This window comes from Meles meles, chromosome 16 (assembly GCF_922984935.1).
Source record: "Meles meles chromosome 16, mMelMel3.1 paternal haplotype, whole genome shotgun sequence".
Classification (NCBI taxonomy): domain Eukaryota; kingdom Metazoa; phylum Chordata; class Mammalia; order Carnivora; family Mustelidae; genus Meles; species Meles meles.
This window is the reverse complement of record NC_060081.1, coordinates 74,103,254-74,121,871: the sequence shown is the minus strand read 5'-3', so window position 1 is coordinate 74,121,871 and position 18,618 is coordinate 74,103,254. Positions and strand designations below refer to the sequence as shown.

The window sequence follows — 18,618 nt, the reverse complement described above, 5'->3', positions numbered from 1 at the left end:
TTATCCAGTTGGAGAAATTCCGTCAAATGCGTGCGAAGTCACCTGGGATAAAATGAAAACAGAAGCCTCTGTTGGAGAATGTGACAAAAGGCAAGATGCTTCCAGGGACAGATCTGCTAAAGATGCCTAGGAGGTATTTGTTGGGTGTGAAGGTTTCCCAAATGGTAGAATCAAGGTGAGTGAGAGACAAATCAATGTAAGGAGGTAGAAAAATAAATGCACAGTAGTTCCGAGGACGGTTTCTATGACCTCCTCAAAAGTAGCCTCCAATCTCCAACCCCCCAAGGCTCAAGAAGATTTTCGTGGCACAGAAGTTTCTCAGAGCCCCCTCTCCCTCACCTACTTTCCACTAGAACTCCCTGTCACTTGCAATCTGCTGATTAGGGCTAATGTATTGTGTCCTGATATGGCAGATTAAAAATGAAATCAATAAATGCCTAAAACAAATGGGCTTTTGAGATGTCCCATTCAATCTGGGTCTTTAAGGGCGAGGTGAGAGGTGGGAGAAAGAAATCAGGAGGGGAGTGGAGAAGGGACCACTTAAGTAATCAATTTCCATCCAAAACACTGTGTGCAGGATGCGATTTCGGGGGACCTGTCCTTCCTTTTTCAGGGATCTGCCTTAAATAACAAGAAGAGCCAGAACAGTTCCTGCTGCTCAGCCCCCTCTGGGGTACGTGTGTTTATTTTTTCCATTCATCTGTTAAAACCATACCGTTGGGGTAAGTGGATGGGGTCTAGAGTGTGCAGTATTTAAATCTTCAAAATGTGAACTTGTCTTTCTGAAGTATGTTTCAACAAAGTGAGAGTGCCAGGACTCCACCTCGATTCCTCTTCCCTCTCGAATCCCATCCCACTTGCCAGTAAATTAAAGGTAAATTTCCCCCTGAGCTGTCTGGCCCCCCTCCATGCCCTGCTGGTGGAGATTGCTGAGACCTCCCGGGTTCACCCAGGCACCGCTCTCATGAGGCTGAAAAGGAGATCGCTGGGGTCAACTCAGCTCCATTGCAGGATTCAGAACTGTCCCTGCTGAATATGCTTCCCATGTAAATAAACTATGCCATTAAGGTGCAAATTGCAACTTTTAAGTAATGATTGCTAATAGTCTAATGTTTACTGCCACACAAGGACATTCATGAAAACAAAATCTGCATTATTCATCTCCATATTAAATAAACAAAATAAATTGAGGGAGCTGTTCTTCCCTGCAAGACTTTCCTCAGATCTGGATTATCAGATAGTTGATGAGAGTCAACAAGAAGGAAACATTTAATCTCTTTGGGCTGGCAGAAGCAGATCCCTGCAACTTATGTATACATTCGATATTCACAAGCCCCCAAGATTTTGCATTCTATTACACTTGGCTGGCATTATATAAAAACAATAGTTCAGGGTGGTAAAATAAAATATATGTATTACACATGTCTGTGTACAGAGGCTGTGACAGATTGTAGAAAATAGAAGGGTTTGCAGCGGAAGTCTGCAATTTTAAATTTTTAACTACTCGGCATCCTGCAAAATACAAACAAATCAAAACACTGCTCTGGTTTATTTTACCTTTCTGCCATCTTCTCTATCTGCCCTAAAATAGATAGGGGGAAAAGATGCTGATAGAAAATTCTGCAATATTCTCAGGTGAAAGTGGATACATTTTAGCAGCGAGTGAAACTGACGCCTAAGGAAGCCGGAGCACACACACTCACACATACACAGACCCCTGGGGTACTATAGGCTGTTTTCTGAACTTTTTTTTCTTGCCCGAAGTAATAGTATGGTGGAATAGCATAGCAGTAGAAAGCCAGGAAGAATGACATTTCAGAGGGAAATATTCTGACTTAGCTGTTTCCTTAAAGAGAACTGCCTACCTCACATCCCTTCCCTTAAAGGGGGTTGGGGGGGGGGGTGGCAGAACATAAGACATAAGGACTGAAATTTCCCATCATTTACAAGATCATCTTGTTCATTCCAGCTGTATACCTGCTTTATTAGAAAGTTCTGTAACTGATTCCTTGAAACCTGGAACTTCAAACTAATAACGCAAAAGAATCAAATTGCCTCGAACGGTTCTTGAGAAAGAGTCTCAGCTCTGATTCACTCACAGGCTTCTTCTATCTTACATTATTCATTAATCAAGCTAGAAATCAAGCTTTCAACATCGGTCTATGGGAGTAATTACTTACAGTTGTGCATTGTTTTTAATTTCAGGCGGTGTAAAAGTTAGTGCGGCCACAATCCTAGAACCCACGTTGGTCTCGTCCCTGCATGTTAAAGGGCTCAAGAATCCCAAAGGGGCTAACTTTCCTCGCGAGTCCCCACCTCAGCTAAAACAGACGACAGCATTGATGACTTTGGAGGAAAGAGAACTTGCATGAAAAGATACCCGTTTTATTAATATGTGTGCAAATAAATACTTAAGAGGGGCCTCACTGTATACAATATGCATCATTCCCTTCCGGCTCCTCCAGGCTTTCTGCTTTTTTCAGTGAAAAGAATAAAGCCATGAAAACAAACATATAAAGACAGTAGGCATACAACAGGCCAGAAATCTGAAACCGCAGTCACAACTTTCTGACACACACACACTACAGCAAATGGACAAGCCAGGTCCAATAGATATGAGCTTAATGAAAAGGATCTAATTTAAATAACATGATACAGCATTATGTTATAAACACCTGGATCCTCATTGATCAGAGGATAATTATAATCAAAGTAGTGCAATTCTGAGCAATGCACTTTTTATAATGAGCTTACCAAAGGAGACATGTCCAGTCATTCTGGTAATTTAAATTACTGCCTAGTTGTTGATGGCCTTTACCGGAACAACAAGGTGGGGGGGGGTAGAGTAAATTTCAGGGCAGTATCACTTCTTGCTGGACGGTTGCCCAGGTTTCTCTTTTGGGACAATAAGGACGTTATCTCTAATAATCTAGCTACACGAAAACTTCGGTTGCCAGAACTAGAAGGCGCACGCTCACTCTTCCTGCGTCTAGAAGGCCAGTGCACACCCCGATGCTGTCAGATTGCAAAATAATCTAAGTTTTTTGTTTGTTTGTTTTTTGTTTTTAAATAAGTGAGTTAAATGTAGACAGGGATAGAGGCAGGGGCAGAAGGGAGAAACTGTTTTCAAAAGAGGTAGCCAGAGTTGGAAAAAGTGTATCACACTGACTAGGCAAGTTGTAAATATACATAGCCCCGAAAATACTTTAATTATTTTGCTCTTAGGGAAACAGTTGGAAAATACATGAAGCAAAGCTTTATAAATGATATTTCCGCATGCAATTTGAACCAATCTACACATGGTTACGGAAGAAATTCTGCGCTCTGAAGGGAAGATAATTGTGGATATTTCAAAGCACATGGACTGCCATTCAGGCTGGAATCAGGCCATGATGGAAGGTGACGCTGGTGGTCCAGCATGTTCAGACACAAACAGCCACTTTGCCCAGATTTGTAACTAACTTTGGGTTCTTTCTAAGGGTGGCTTTACAAAGTTTACCGAAGTGTTCCACCGAACTTCTCCCTAACGTTTCGCTCATGTTACAACAGAAGGAAATGTCTTGTTGGGTCTGCAGAACACCAGCCCTAATGAATGCCGCCTAAAGCACTAGGGTAGACAGAGACTGGGAGGGAAAAAACTTCAGCTTTTCGCTAAAGCCCTGATTCAACTAAAGGACACAAAGAAATAAAAACGCCCACATTAAAAGCCAAACAAGATAATAATTGTGCATGTCTGGCTCTGAATCTAGAGGGCAAGGCTTGCGTCACTGGCACTCTGAGTTACCATGGTGAGTGATTTATTGATATATATCAAGAATGAATAGATCAAAGGCAGCGAGATGACAGGTGATCAATCAAATGTCAAATCAAAACTAGCAATCAAGTGGAAAGCTGATTTTTCAGTGGGTGGGTCTGGCAGGAGAAAAATGAACTTTCATATTACACTTCCGAGAAACAAAACCCCAGCATACTATTAAAAAAGCAATTAAGCAACCCAAAAGGAAAAAAAAAATCCTTTAGAAGGTCTATTGTACTGATCCATTAACCTGTTCCTCTCTATTTGGGGGGAAGGGAGGGGGGCTGGTAAGGAAGGGTTCAGATGGGATACCATACAAATCAATTTACAAAGTTTGCAACTCTCTCTGGGCAAAGAAAATCCAGAGCTGTTTCAATGTTCTTTTATCCCCCTTTTTAAAGAGAAAGAGTGTTGATGAGATTCCCAAGCATATTTAGAAAGCACATTCAAAGGTTCATTTCTTTCCTGGGGTGGTTTTTTTCCACCTTGGTGATCAAAGTTAAACTCTCACTGCTTGCCCCAAGCCAGCCTGCCGCCCAGGGCTTGGGCATGCCTCACACTTCAGCGCCCCAAAGCCCAGCGAGAGGAGACGCTGTCCCTCGAGGCCAGAAGCCACAGGCACTGACCACGCGGAGGGATGCGGGGGTGTCAGGACCGTCTCCCTACCCCCCGCACCCCAAATCCGCAACCCAATTCTGGCCCGAGAGGCAAGAAACACACTGGGACAAAGTTAGGGGTGGGGTAGAGGGTGGAGGGAAAAAAAGTTTAAGGAGGGAAGGCTTGGTGGGATAGCTTTCCCCCCCACCCAACCGGAGCCTGCACAGGGGAGGATTTGGGAGACGGAAGAAGGCGAGAGAGAGAGAGAGAGAGAGAGAGAGAGAGGATGGGGTTATTCGCGGGGCAGAGAGGGGCGCCCCGAGCGAGCTCCCCCCACAGCTCAGGGGGAGGCGTCCTGGGGCACCCGGGGGCTAGGAGGGCGGGCGAGGAGCTCGGCGCGCCGGGCAGCCCCGAAGCGGAGCCGGTTCTCTTACCTGCCGCCCGCTTGGGTGCCTGCTGTTTCCTCCTTGGCATCGCTCTACTTCGCTCCAGTCCCACTTCTGGCGCCCCAGCCCCGAGCCGCGCGCGGGGGCCCGCTGCTCTCTCGCCTCTCTGGGTCTCCTCCGCCTCCTGCCCGGTGGCTCCTAGGGCGTCACTCGGCCTCTGTCCCCCTGGCGATCCCCCCTGCAACTCCTCCACCACGGGCCAGAGACCCCCCTCTCCGGGTGGCAGACACGGGTGGCTTGTGCCGGCTGGTTTGAAGTAGAGGTTGGTTCTGCCTTGTTTGTTTGTTTGTTTGTTTTGGATTTTTTTTCCTCTCTCTCTCTTTTTGTTTTTGCTTTTTGGAAATTTTTGGTTTTTTTGGCTTTTTTTTTTTTTTTTTTTTTTTTTTTTTTTTTTTTTGTGACTGTTGAGACACTTGATTTCTTTATTAAACATCCAAGACCGCGTTCGGATGGAAGGGACGAGGGGCGCACACGCGCCACACGCACACGCGCGCGTAAAGATAAGGAAAAAAAAAGGCAATCCTGGGAAGGTAGTGGTTTCTTCTTCTTTTTCTTCTTCTTCCTTCTCCTCTTTCCCTCCTCCTCCTCCTCCACCTCCTCCTCCTCCTCCTCCTCCTCCTTCTCCTCCTCCACCTCCTCCTGCTCCTCTTCCTCCTCCTCCTCCTCCTCCTCCTCCTGGCCGGTCTCTATGGCGGACTCGCGCTGGGGGAGAGAGATCACTCACTGTAGGTTTGTGGCTGCTGTCAGATCCCCGTCTGTGAGTGATATGCGAGAGGACAGGAGCGGGTTTGGGAAAGACAGAAAATCTGGAATTCACTCACTCACACACACACTCACACACACAGAGACACACACACAGACACACACTCACACACGCACGCACTCGCGCTTCCTCTCACACACACTCACACCCCCCACAGAGGCGCGCACGCACACACACACACGCACACTCACACACTCACACACACAAGACAGGGCGAGGCGATGCCAGCAAACATCGATCCCGCTGAACAAACTGAACATTAACAAACTCCTCCTCCTCCTCCTCTCCCCGCGACCTGATGACAGGGAGAAATTTACTCCCCAGCCGCAGAGCGCCAGGCAGAGGGAGTCTATTAAAGGGACAGTGTCCCGCCGGGGAGAGGGGCTGGGGGCGGGGACCCGGCGCGTCCGCGGCTCCTCGAGGCGCCCCCCTCGCCCGAGCGAGGACGTGCCCACCGGCGCGGGGACACCCCTCGGGGAGGGGAGGAGGGGGCGAGACGGGCAGGGATGCGGGAGGAAAGGGGGGCAGGGTGATGGCCCAACTCAGCGCCTGGAAAGGGAGCCGCGGGGGGCCAGGTGAGCCCACCGGCAGGGCCATTAACAATACTTATGAGGAAGGTGAGAACTTAGGTCTGCTTTGGGCGGGGAAGGGGGAGGACACCTTATCCAGCAATGACCTCCATCCTCCAGGTCTCTTAATCTGACCAGGAAGATGTCCTCCCCTCCCCCACCCCAAGTTTCATGCTCCTGCCCCTCCCACCTTCCTTCTCTTCAGTGGAGGGTCAGAAAAACAAAAATCTCCCATCTGCCTCCTTGATACTTCAATCACATAGTCTCTCTGTTTAAATAGCATTTATTGAGCACCTACTCTGTGCTTTTTTCTGGAGACACAGCAGCCATAGAGAAAGGGAATGAATGTCCTGACCCTCTCCCTGTTTCTACTCTGATGGGGGAGCAGAAATGTCGCTCTCAGATATCCACTCTTTGCATAAATGTCACTTTCTCCCAGAGGTACAGCACTTACAATTTTCAAACACACACACACACACACACACACCCACTCCATATCCCGTTTCTCTATTTTATCTTTCTCCACTGGGCTTATCAATAGCACAAACATTATATATAGTTTTCTATTTTGTTTATTGGCCTAGTTCCTTTTTAGAATAGAAGCTCTGTTGAGAAGAGGGATTTCTGACTCCTTTGTCTGCTGTTCTATCCCCAGCAATGGTAAGGGACAAGACATCTAGTAGGTATCCGATATAACGTTTGTTGGATGAATGAAAAGTAAAAGCAAGCAAATAAACAAGATAATTTCCAAGTAATAAGCTCCAGGAAGGTGTTAAAATAGGGTCTGTGACAGCTTCTGAAAGAGGGGTAGCTCTAGACTCAGTGAGGGACACGCCACTGGAACCGAGACATGGACGCCAGCGTGTAATCGCCGAGCCAGGTATGGGTCAGGCACCTGCCCAGGTGCTGGGGACAGGTCCAAACAGGGACCCTCCCCTCAGGGACCTCTCCTTCCAGTGGGAGAGACAGACAAAGGAACAAGTGATGTGTGATGAGGCAGGAGGGGTACTCAGGAGGGGCAATGAACACGGACGTGGAGGAAGGGAGGGTAGTTTTGAGGTCGAGCTTCCTGGGGAGAGTGAAGTCTAAGCTGAGGCCTAAACGTGGGAAGAGTCAGGAGAGAGGGGAGCTCAGAGAGCCAAATCCTTAGAATAAGAAGGCGGGCAGGGCCTCATTCTTCATGGTCAGGGCTCTGGCTGCCTGTACCCTGAGGCCTTCATGAAGATGCACACTCCTAGGCCTTACTCTAGAATGAGAGGATCTAACCCTAGCCCCATCAACATTTGGGGTCATAATTCTTTGTTGTGGAATCTATTCTGTGCAATAGAGAGAGTTTGACTGCATCCTTGGCCTCTGCCCACTAGTAAGCCAGACCCTGTCCCCTCCTTGTGTCAACCAATTGTCTCCAGACATCGTCCAAAGTCTCCTGAGGGGAGGGCAAAATCGCCCTGTGATTTGAGGACCACTGCTCTCGACCCTCTAACTCCGAAACTTCAGGATCAGGGCTTAGATAATCTGTGTTTTGAGCAACCGAGTGTCCTGCTCACTCTAGTTCGAGAACTTCTGCTAAAAAAGGGCTTTGTTCTTTTGGAATCAGACGTATCCAGTATTGCTAACTATAAAACAAACTCAACCTTAGATACTTTATAACTTAGGCGTTCCAGGGGTAGCCCTGTTACGCGGTCATTGTGATGGGAATTCACCTGTGCCTAGTCCTTGCTCCCTGCCCCCCAACCATGTACCTGCCACGAGGAAGGCAGGCCCAGTATAATCGGGCCACCTCCCACTTACAACCTGCCCGCCTCCCAGCTTTGCCCTCGCTCCCGGGGAATGACCTAGGGTGACCTGTTCCCCAGATAATTCTCTGAACCGTTCTTCTGGGAGCTACAGGACACATTCACTTTCCCCATCCTACCAGGCACATGTTATCGTCACATTTGCAAAGTGCTGTTTCATCTTTTTTGCTATAGTTTTATCACTTCTAACATCCCCACGCGGGAGGCACAGGCTCCTTTATGCCTCTCACGTATGGGACACAAGTTGTTACCCCATCCGTCCTCCATCACGCAACTGGCCTCCACCTGTGACCGACCCCGCCCAACCCCAGCCTAGGCCCGAGGCGGCTGAGGCACAGAGGGCTCTACGGCAGAGACGACAATGTCAGCAAAAGGGTGTTAATTCTCATTAATTCTACTTCCCTACCACACCTTTCCAGAGAGCTGTGCCAGGGACCACAGCTTCGTGAGTAAAACCCTCACTCCTGCTGGCGGGGGGACCACGGTTATGGGAACAGGATGTGCAAAGCCTGGGATGGCAGTGAGCTCGCCAGCGGAGTACATCCTAGAGAAGCCCTGTGCCCACTGACTGGGGGTTTGAACTATATCCTATCATTTCTTTAAAGATTTTATTTAGTGATTTGAGAGAGAGCAAAAGCAAGAGAGATCACAGAGGGAGAAGCATTGAGCAGGAAGCCATGACCTGAGCCAGAGGCGGACGCTTACCCCACTGAGCCACCCAGGTGTCCCTCCCTTCAATCATCTAATAAGCATCTAGTGTGTTAGTTAGATGTCAGGCATTGTCCCAAGGACAGGAGATGCTGGGATACATAAGACAGGATCCCTGCCTTCAAAAAGCTTCTGGGAAAACGACATCCAAAGATCTGGAACTGGGAGAGAAGGAATGTGGGGGCTGGACCCAGCACTGGAGAGGATCAGGAGGGAAAAGGACCAGAGTAGCTGATTTGGGGATACAGAATCTTTCCACGCCTCTCTCTCCAGGATTCTTCTCTGAATTTTACTTATATTCTCACATTAATTTTTTTTCCCCCTACTGCTACTACTGGGAATATTTTGCTTAGTTATCAGCAAGGAAGATTTTGTCTACCCCAGCTGGATGCATAACACAATGGTACCCAGATACTGTTCAGTGGCGTAGACGTGACATTGAAAAACATGAATCGCACCGTGAAAAGGTTATTCCCTTTCAGCCCTCTTTTAATCGGAGGATGTCCCAGTTTGGTGCTGGTGCGTCTTTCATGCCTAACAATCGCTAACTTTTATTTCTCAACCAAGAAACCACAGATCTCAGGCTCAGGAGCCTGGGAGGGGCAGGAGTTACCTGGCTAGACTTTTTTTTTTTTTTAATATTTTATTTATTTGACAGAGAGACATCACAACTAGGCAGAGAGGCAGGCAGAGAGAGAGGAGGAAGCAGGCTCCCCGGGGAGCAGAGAGCCCGATGCGGGGCTGGATCCCAGGACCCTGAGATCATGACCTGAGCCGAAGGCAGTGGCTTTAACCCACGGAGCCACCCAGGCGCCCCACCTGGCTAGACTTTTAAAAAATGGATTGTTTTTATTGAATTCACTCTACGGTTACCTCTCTCTTAGCAAAAGATACTGCTCTCCATTCATGGTAGCAATCTAGAGTTTGATATAATTTATGGGTTTTAAAAATAAATATAGCTAAGGAAGGATAGAGGAAAAATAATGGTTCGGGGAGGTGTGGAGATGGCCTAATGTGGTCCAGGCGTGACTAGAATTTGCAGAATACTTCAGTAAACCACGCACTCTGGCACTTTTGGAAACGTCTTTCAAGGGCTGGAGGCTTAGACTAAGACTATGTTCGGGTCTCCAGGGAAGTAGCATCCTCAGATCTAACACTCCAGCTCTGGGATATGTAAAGGCATGAACTGATTGGAATGAGTCAACTGTATCTTCTAGAACACTGATTCCCACACTGGCTCAACGTCAGAATCACCCGGGGATTTTTTTTTTTTTTCTTAAGATAAAGAGACACAGGCGCCACCCTAGAATTACTGAATTAGATCCCAGGGTGGGGCCCGAACATCTGAAATTTTAAAAGTTCCCAGGTGATTCTGATAAGGTGCCAAGCACGGGAATCTTGCCCTTGCAAAAGCTGAATTTTGTCAGAAGTGAGTCAAGTTGGTAGCATTTGTTACGCACACAAGGAATTAGCCAGGGTGTCTGTTCTTGGATTCGTTCAAAAGGGTGGTTATGGAACCTTCCAGCTGTACCCACGGAACCTGTGAATGCCCCATTAAAGCACAGATCTATCACACTGATTTCTGTTCTTGTTAGTCTGCCTGTCTTACCACTGGACTCCAACCCAATGCAATTACAACATTCATTTGCCAAGTGCCTCCCTTGAGTTCGGCACTGCCTGAATTAGCGGACGTTGGGCAGTCATTGGGAGGTTGCTGGGGTTCTTGAACACAGGGAGAATGTCTCCATTGGTGTAATGCCTCCTGTACCAGTGCCAGGCATTTTGCATCTTCTTCTCCCCCCAGTATGATTCCTCCCCCAGGTCTGTGTTTCCTCCTCACTCTAAACTTGAATGTCATCTCCTTTGCCCCCATAATCTGCCCTGTTCTTTCTCTTATCTTTCATTGCAGTCATGACCATCTGTATTTTTTTCATATATCTGCCTATTTATTCTCCGTCTTTCCTAATTAAAATGTAACTTCCATTCACCTCTATACCCCTGAATCCAGCACAGTATTGACACTCAGTGAGAATTTATGGAATGATTGAATATCTAGTTGAGCACACTTGCGAAGAAGGATGTCCAGGGGAAAAAATAGGCTCCCTGTAGGGTTTCATTAGACATGGGTATATAGCGTTTCAGCCTGAGTGCCTCTTTCCCAAGTGATGCTCTCCTCCCTTCCCCAACTTCCCTCCCTTTCCTCTCTTTCCTTTCTCTTGTCTATTACCTCCTTCAAATCCTCCCTTCAATACTGCCTCCTTCAGGCAGCCCTCCTGGGTGGACTCCAAAATTCTCTAGTCCATATCTTCTCAAAACAAAGAGCCATTATAGAATGTGATTCCAAATATATGCGTCGACAGACAGGCAGAACTGATCGATGCTTGGATATCAGGGTAGGGGTTACCTTTGAAAGTGAGCATGAGGAGGCTCCTGGGTGGGCGGGTGGAGAGGGAGGGGCTTGCATTGTTTTTAACCAGGATGCCAGTTACTATGTGTGTTCAGTCTGTGCAAATTAATTCAGCTGCATGCTTATGATTTATGCACTTCTATATATGTACATAATGCTTCGATTAAAAAAAAAGCAATGTTCTCAAACTTGGCTGTGTATCATAATCAACTGAGGTGATCTAAAAACTCAATGCCTGGGTCTTACCCCAGACTCATTACGTCAGTCGGTGGGGGCAGGATCCAACCATCAGTATTTTTAAGGCCCCCAGATGATTCTAATATGCGGCCAAGTTTGAGAGCCAGTGTACCATATGATTTTGCCCTTGAGGATATAATTCATTGCCTTCCTCTTCTGTCATTTAACTCATTCGGGATATCCCTCTTCCTAGTAACTATTTTATAAAAACTTCAAGGTGGCCATCTCGGGTTATTTTCTCCCTTTCCATGACACATGGTACAGCATCATGTTGGGGTGGGGGGACAGAGAAGAGGAAGTACCATACAGATCATGGACAGCAATACGAAGAAAACACGGTGGCGTGTGGGGATAGAGTGTAAGGGGCAGGCACAGACCTATTTTCCAGTGGGAGTGGTGGAAAGCCTTTCTGAGAAGGGTGCATTGAGACGGAGATCTGCAATACATGAGGCAGCCCCCCGGGAGCAAGGCGTGAACTCGGAAGAGACTTCTGTGCTTCCAGAACACAAACGATATAGCAGTCAGGGTCCAGGTTTCAAGACCCAGCCGGGGAAAGGGGAGCAGAAAGGATGCAGGAGAGGTGGGCATGGCTGGATCATGGGGCATATATCACGGGTCCCAATACCAAATATGACTTTCATTCTTTGTCGGTGATAAATGCTGGTTCGTTCATTTATAATCCCCAAACAGCTAGTCCAGTAGAGGGGTTCTGTTCAACCAGCGTGGAAGAGAGCCTCTCGTGTTCTACTTGGTGGGAATTTGCTCTCTGGAAAGAGTTAAGGTGGATGACAATGAAGTCTGGAGACACTCAGGCATTGGCAGGCTTGCTTTTAAGAATAAATCCTCCAGGGGCGCCTGGGTGGCTCAGTGGGTTAAGCCTCTGCCTTCGGCTCAGGTCATGATCCCAGGTTCCTGGGATCGAGCCCCACATCGGGCTCTCTGCTCAGCAGGGAGCCTGCTTCCCCCTCTCTCTCTTTCTGCCTGCCTCTCTGCCTGCTTGTGATCTCTGTCTCTCAAATAAATAAACAAAAATCTTAAAAAAAAAAAAAAAAGAATAAATCCTCCAAAAGTTGTTGGGGTCTCTTTTCTTTCCTTTTTTTTTTTTAATTTATTTGACAGAGAGAAATCACAAGTAAGCAGAGAGGCAGGCACAGAGAGAGAGGAGGAAGCAGGCTCCCTGCCAAGAAGAGAGCCCGATGCGGGACTCAATCCCAGGACCCTGAGATCATGACCTGAGCCGAAGACAGGCTTAACCCACTGAGCCACCCAGGTGCCCCTTGGGGTCTCTTTTCAAACACTCTTTGGATTTGGCTAGGTGTAGGATTTCACAACAGCAATTGAGCATTCGGTATATTGGAGACTGGCCGATTGCTAAGCTGGCAGCTGGGGGTGTGGGAGCTGTTCCATTTAACATACGTCGCATTTCTCCCTTAGATGTGGCTACTTGCCATTGGTGACAAGGTTTTGCTGCTGCTGGAGAATCCAGACCACGTTGCTGGCCCAGTAGTCCATTGCTCGACTTGATTAACCACAGGAAGACATTAAGTGAATGTAAGGACTGGAACAGCCCGGGAACCATGTGATGAGCAGCCTTTAAGTTCTGGGCTCTGGTATATTTTATGCCACCTCGACTGTGTGTCAAGCTCTCCTTCCTGAACTCATTAGAACTGTGTGCCCAAAGGTGCCCCTCAACTTTCAGAAGCAAATAGAGAATGATATAATTCGCTCTGAGAACACCTTTCTGTCTTATCCGGAGCATGTCTTATCTATTATGATTAGGCATTAGGCATCCTATTGTCCTGAAATTTTCATGAGATTCTCCCCCTGCTTGCTAGGATTATGTCAAAGTGACTCGTCCTAGATGCTGGTTTCTCCCATCAATACAGCTCTCTCCTCTCCTTAACCATTGTGGGGAGGCCAACACAGCTAAGGAGCCCACGAGCTGAAAATGGTCAAATTGTTCAAGACTGTTGCAGATCCTCTTTTGAGAAGGCTTGCACATCTTGCTTGTGGTTCCCCAAGAAGCAGACCCTGAGATAAAGATTTCAAAGCAAGCAGTTTGTTTGGGGAATGATGATAGAAGACTCTAGTAGGAAAGCAGGAAAGTAAACATGGGAAGGGAAGGCTACCAGCATGCAGTGTGTTGCTAAGGAGGTGATCACCGTGGGTGACAGAACTTAGTCCTGCAAGGACATGCTGGGAGGCAGTGTAGCTTACGCGCTTCTGAGATACCCCTCCTCGAGGGTGAGAGAGCTGGGGTATTGATCTATCAGCGCCTGTCAATCATCGGATGGGGGCTGTTCTCGGCTTCCTCTGCAGGCAAAGAGCCCCCGGTGCTGGGCGTTAACTAGGATTATGAAGAAATGAGCAGGGCACCAGATCAGGTAGGCATCCAGGAAGAAAGATAAGTGTAGATTTGAAATCAGACAGACCTGCACTTTGTTTATTTGAGAGAGTGAGTGCATGCCTCTGAGGCAAGGGAGGAGGGGCAGAGCGAGGGGGAGAGAGAATCTTTGAGCTGACCCCGTGCCTAGAATGGAGACCGATGTGGACCTCGCTCCATCTCAGGACCCTGAGATCACAACCCGAGCTGAAACCAAGAGTCGGACATTTAAATGCTGAGTCACCGGGGCACCCCAGAACTGCATCTAAAAAGTATTTTCACTACTTACTGAGACTATGATCTTGGACAAGTTATTCAGCCTCTCTGAGCTTTAGTTTTCCCATCTGTGAAATGGGAATAATTACATACACCACTGATTCCACTGTGGGCACAGAGAGGAATTTCGAGCTAATGTAAAATCCATGGCACGACCCCCGGCATATAGCTAGCGCTCCCACATTTTTAGCTTTTTCATTATTTCTAAGTATTTGTCGATTGACTGTTATTTACAGAGTGCTGTTAGATTTTACGTGAGGTCTAATCTAATCCATTCAGAGGGACAAAAGGAACCCAGCTCAGTCCTCTACTTGTGCAACGGCATCTGTTTATAGAAGCGGACGAAGGAGCCTGGATTGTCATGCAGAAAGCGTGACTTTATGCTTAAAGTCAAGCCCTGGGCAGCAGAAAGCTCCCGCCAGGACCCTCTTCCCTCCACAGGCCTGTCCTCTTTTCCCACTAAAGTTCATTAAGTACCCACTCCAGGCCAGGCAGCAGAGAATAAAGCCCCTGTGTGACTCTTGGGGAACCTAAGAATCTAGAGGAAAGAAAAGCAAGTTACAGTGATGATAAGAATCGCTAACGTTTAGGAAGCCTTTGGTGCTGGGCACTGTTCTAGGCACTTGACAATATGAGCTTATTAATCCCTTAAAACAATTCCACGAGGTAAAGCGCGTTTGTTGTGCCCATTTTACATATGAGGAAACTGAGGCACAGGGCAGGTAGGAGGCAGCACATCGGGAAGGTGGTTCAGCCCCTCCAGGTATGGCTGTAGCTCGAGTGCTTCCCCACCACACATCACTTGGTCTTGGTAATGCTGTGGTCACATCACACATTGGCTAATTATCCCACGACTTTTCCCTGTTCCTATTCTGCGGCTTCAGAATCCCTGTGCTTGAGTCTGCATGTGGCCTCCTAAAGCAAGTAAAAGCAGATTCCTGGGCTCCATCTCCAGAGAGCCCGTTTTAGTAAGTCCGGGTGTGGTTTGAGAATGTGTATTTCTAGCAAGCTCCTAGAGGGCACCGAGGCTGGGTATCCACCGACCCCACTTTCTGAGGTGCTCGGTTTCCAGGACAGGTGGTTTTCTCCTCCCAGGGGACATGTGACAAAGTCTAGAATCAGTTCTGATTCACAGTTCAGGGGGTCATGACTGGCCTCTAGTGGGTGGAGGGCTGGGATGCTGCCAGACCATCCCCCCAACCCCAGAGAGCCCAGCAAACGCCCTCGCAAACCAAAACTGACCCAGCCCAACATGTCAAGGGGGCCAAGGTTGAGAACGCCGGTGTGGGGCACAGCCTCCCAAATGTTAACATAGCGAGGGGTCATCTGGGGATCTGGCTTAAAACACAGATTCTGATCCAGCAGGTCCAGAGTGGTCTCACGAGCTCAGACAGGCGGTGCCGAGACTTCGGACCCAGGGACCACACTTTGAGTAGCAGAAGCGGACTACACCTTGCACAGGCACATGCCCTGGATCAAGGCTCGGGACACAAGGCTCTGCTAAGACGTAAACCCAGCACCGTCCCAGATTGGTCAGGAACAAAGTCACTCTGAGTTTAAATCACCCCCTTGAAACCACCCGCCTTCGCCTGGTCTCACCCCAGAGCACGCTTTCCCCTTAAAAACAGACCCGGAGGCAGACGGGCTCAGAGGAAGGAGACCTCCATTCCTCTCTCGGAGGCAGTTAGGGGCTGAGTCCAAACAAGGAAGGACAGAGCTTGGTCGGAAGTGCCTCCCTCGCTTCGGTCCCCAAGCATCATGGAGCGGCCTCTGTTGTTGCCTGGAACCGTGGCTTCTATCCAAGACCCGCACGCGGACGTCGGGGGCTGCCTCTGCCTGGCTTTGCAGGTCTGCGACTGTGAGATGAGAAAGTGGCTGCTTGTAAAATGGTCGCTCTCTTGGGAAAGGGGTGCGGGAGAAAATGGACTCTCCGCGCCCGGCCCTCCCGAGATGGCACCCCGGCCCCGGTGATTAATGGCAGCATTAACAAGGTTTGGTGGAGAGGGGACCTGCAGATTTATGACTTCCTGTCTCGGCCAGCAGATGTCATTATGGCTGACAGAACAGAAGGCCTTTCAGGAGCTGGCTGGGGTGGAGCTGAGAGGAGGGGGAAAAAATAAAATAAAATAAAAGGCAGAAGCCAAAACTCGTGTTTGCTCAGGGGCCCTGTTGTTGATACTGTCACTGGAGGGACGCGGGGAAGGTTTACATCCAACCCAACGTCGTGTGGTAGCTCGGAGGTCCGGCTTGGAAGACTGAGGCAGAAACTCTCACAGGAAGCACCAAGTTCAGCTTCACTCAGAAGAGAAAACCTGCAGGGTTTGCTTCCCGGCCTCTTTGTAGATTGTACCCTTCGATGGAGCGAACACCGCGCTACATCAATGTGTATTTTACCCTGGAACATCCTTTTGGTGGGTCTTTCAATACGTTTCTTTTACAAATTCAGCAGCCTATTCTGGAGTTCTTTGGATACAGAGATGATTTTATCCATTTTAAGAGTGTTTTATCGGATGTCATTGGTATTTTAGAATTTTTTTTTTTTTGTTGTATCAAAAAATGGTAGAAATTCGGCATTATCACTGGCCCCCAAACCCGTATTAATACATACAACTGGGAACACATACTTACCGGTAATTACAGGCCACACTTCCACATGTCTTCCTACTAATCGTCCCCTGAAGCTTTGCCTTCTGTAGGCAAAGAAAGCTTTTTATTTTTTATTTTTTCTTCCCCCCCCCCACCACCCCCAGCTGATTCTTTTATTTCATGGACATGGGAATGTGTACTTTGGGTTCAGGGCATCAGTGCCCCAACTGGTGACAGATGCTGGGCTGTCTTTAGTCCTATCGACAGCAAATAGTCCCCCGTCGTGGCTGCACGACTAATGTGGCTTGGCAGAAATGCCCACTCATGGAGGAGAAGCACAGGGTCTCCTTTGCCCCGGGCCTCCTACGGAACTGAAAGCCCACTTCAAGCAAAAATGTGATTGAGGGTCTTCTTCTGTAATTAATGAATGGCTAACATCTTTCTGTGTACCTTGTGGGGAACTCAGCTTTTCGAAATAGCGCTGTCACTACGAGAAGAGCCACTGTCCTAGCTCCTTCTGCAAAGGACCTTGGCGCGGCAGCTGGTGATGGGCTTAACTAATCCCGGCTCTAAATTCTTTTTCTGGTTCTTCCGCTCACTCTCTGGGTTATTCTGGGCAAGTCACGTCAGCTCTTTCCTTACCTGTAAAAGGTGGACAATACCAGCACCATCTCTTAGCACATTTTGAAATGAGGATTGAATGGCGTGTTTGTGAAGTCATTAGCCACGTGCCTGGGCCGGGGTGGGAACTCAATAAATTAGCTACTGTTATAATGATTAATGTTAAAATATCTTCACTTTTTACTCTTTTACAGGTAGACGCGCAGAGACATAGACTGATTCATTGGCCACCCAGAAAAGAAACCCAATAATTATAAAAAACATTAATTGCAGCTGTCATACATTGAAAGCACGCTGAGTGCCAGACACTGTGCTAAAGGCTTTCCGTGCAAAATCTGAATTGAATCCTTATGAAAACGTTTTGAGGCCAAGTAGGACCCCTGCTGTTTTATGTATCAGGAAGCTCCGATTGGATTATTTAAGACAATGGTTCTCAAACTGTGGTAGGCGTCGGAATCTCCCAAAGAGCTTGTTAAAACAGCTTGCTGGGTCCCATCTGCAGAGTCCCTGGTTCCGTAGGTCTGTGGTGGGGATCCCTTGATTTCCACTTCACCGAGTTCCCAGGTGATGTTGCTGTTGCTGGGGACCATATCTGAGAACCCTTGGTTTCATGAACTTATTTAGGGTTTTACAGTGAGTGACAGAATGAGTTTTCAAATTTAAAAATTTGAATTAAAAAATGCACATTAACTTAAAATTAACAAATACCTGTGACTTCAAATTTTCTATTATCAGACTTATTTTTTTAAGGAGTGGGACAGAAGTGAGAAAGAGAGAGAGAGAGAATCTCTCATGCAGGACTCCATCTCGCCACCCTGAGATCATGACCTGAGCCGAAATTGAGAGTCGGACGCTTAACCGACTGAGCTACCAGGCGCCCCTCCCATTATCAAACTTCTGAATGAACAGTTAGTGTTTGAATTCATGGTGCATGATGGTTTGGATAGCTACTTGTTGGAAATGACTATGCCCACCCATGATGTTCGCAGCACAAAACAGTTCACGATACACCAGAAGGGAAGGATTTCAGGAACACTTTTAGGAGGAGCACGAAGTACTTATACCATGGCCACTTAATCACCAGGACCCTCAGCGATCCTGCTGGGGCGCAGGAGAATGCGAGGCCTGTGACCCAGTCCAGCTGGAGAATTCATTAGGAGTTCCGCAATGGAGCCCAGCTGAGAAAGCCACACCTGGATGCCATCTGTGCTTAAGAGACACAGTCTCTCCTCAACCTCTGACCTGAGAGGAATCGCAAAAGACAGCCCACCTGGACATCTGAGGGTCCTTGATACGTCTCCATTGAAGGTCTAAGACCTAGACTTTCCCACCGCCCAGCTGAGCCTCTTACAACCAGTCAGCCCAGGGAACCACTGATACAAGCTCCCATCTAGATTAAGAAGAGGATGTACTTTGGGCCACACTGTAGGGTT

The 18,618-nt window shown here is 47.9% G+C and overlaps 1 protein-coding gene across 5 annotated transcripts in view; it reads right to left on the bottom strand.

Moving 5' to 3' along the window:
- TSHZ2 (teashirt zinc finger homeobox 2) overlaps positions 1-5,386 on the bottom strand; it is a 440,356-nt gene extending 434,970 nt beyond the window's left edge. For all 5 annotated transcript variants that reach the window (XM_045981086.1, XM_045981088.1, XM_045981087.1 and 2 more), the window contains exon 1: positions 4,828-5,386. In XM_045981086.1, the coding sequence (XP_045837042.1) occupies positions 4,828-5,272 (445 nt within the window). In that variant the 5' untranslated portion in view covers positions 5,273-5,386. The remainder of the gene's footprint in view (positions 1-4,827) is intronic.
- Between the last annotated feature and the right edge of the window lie 13,232 nt (positions 5,387-18,618).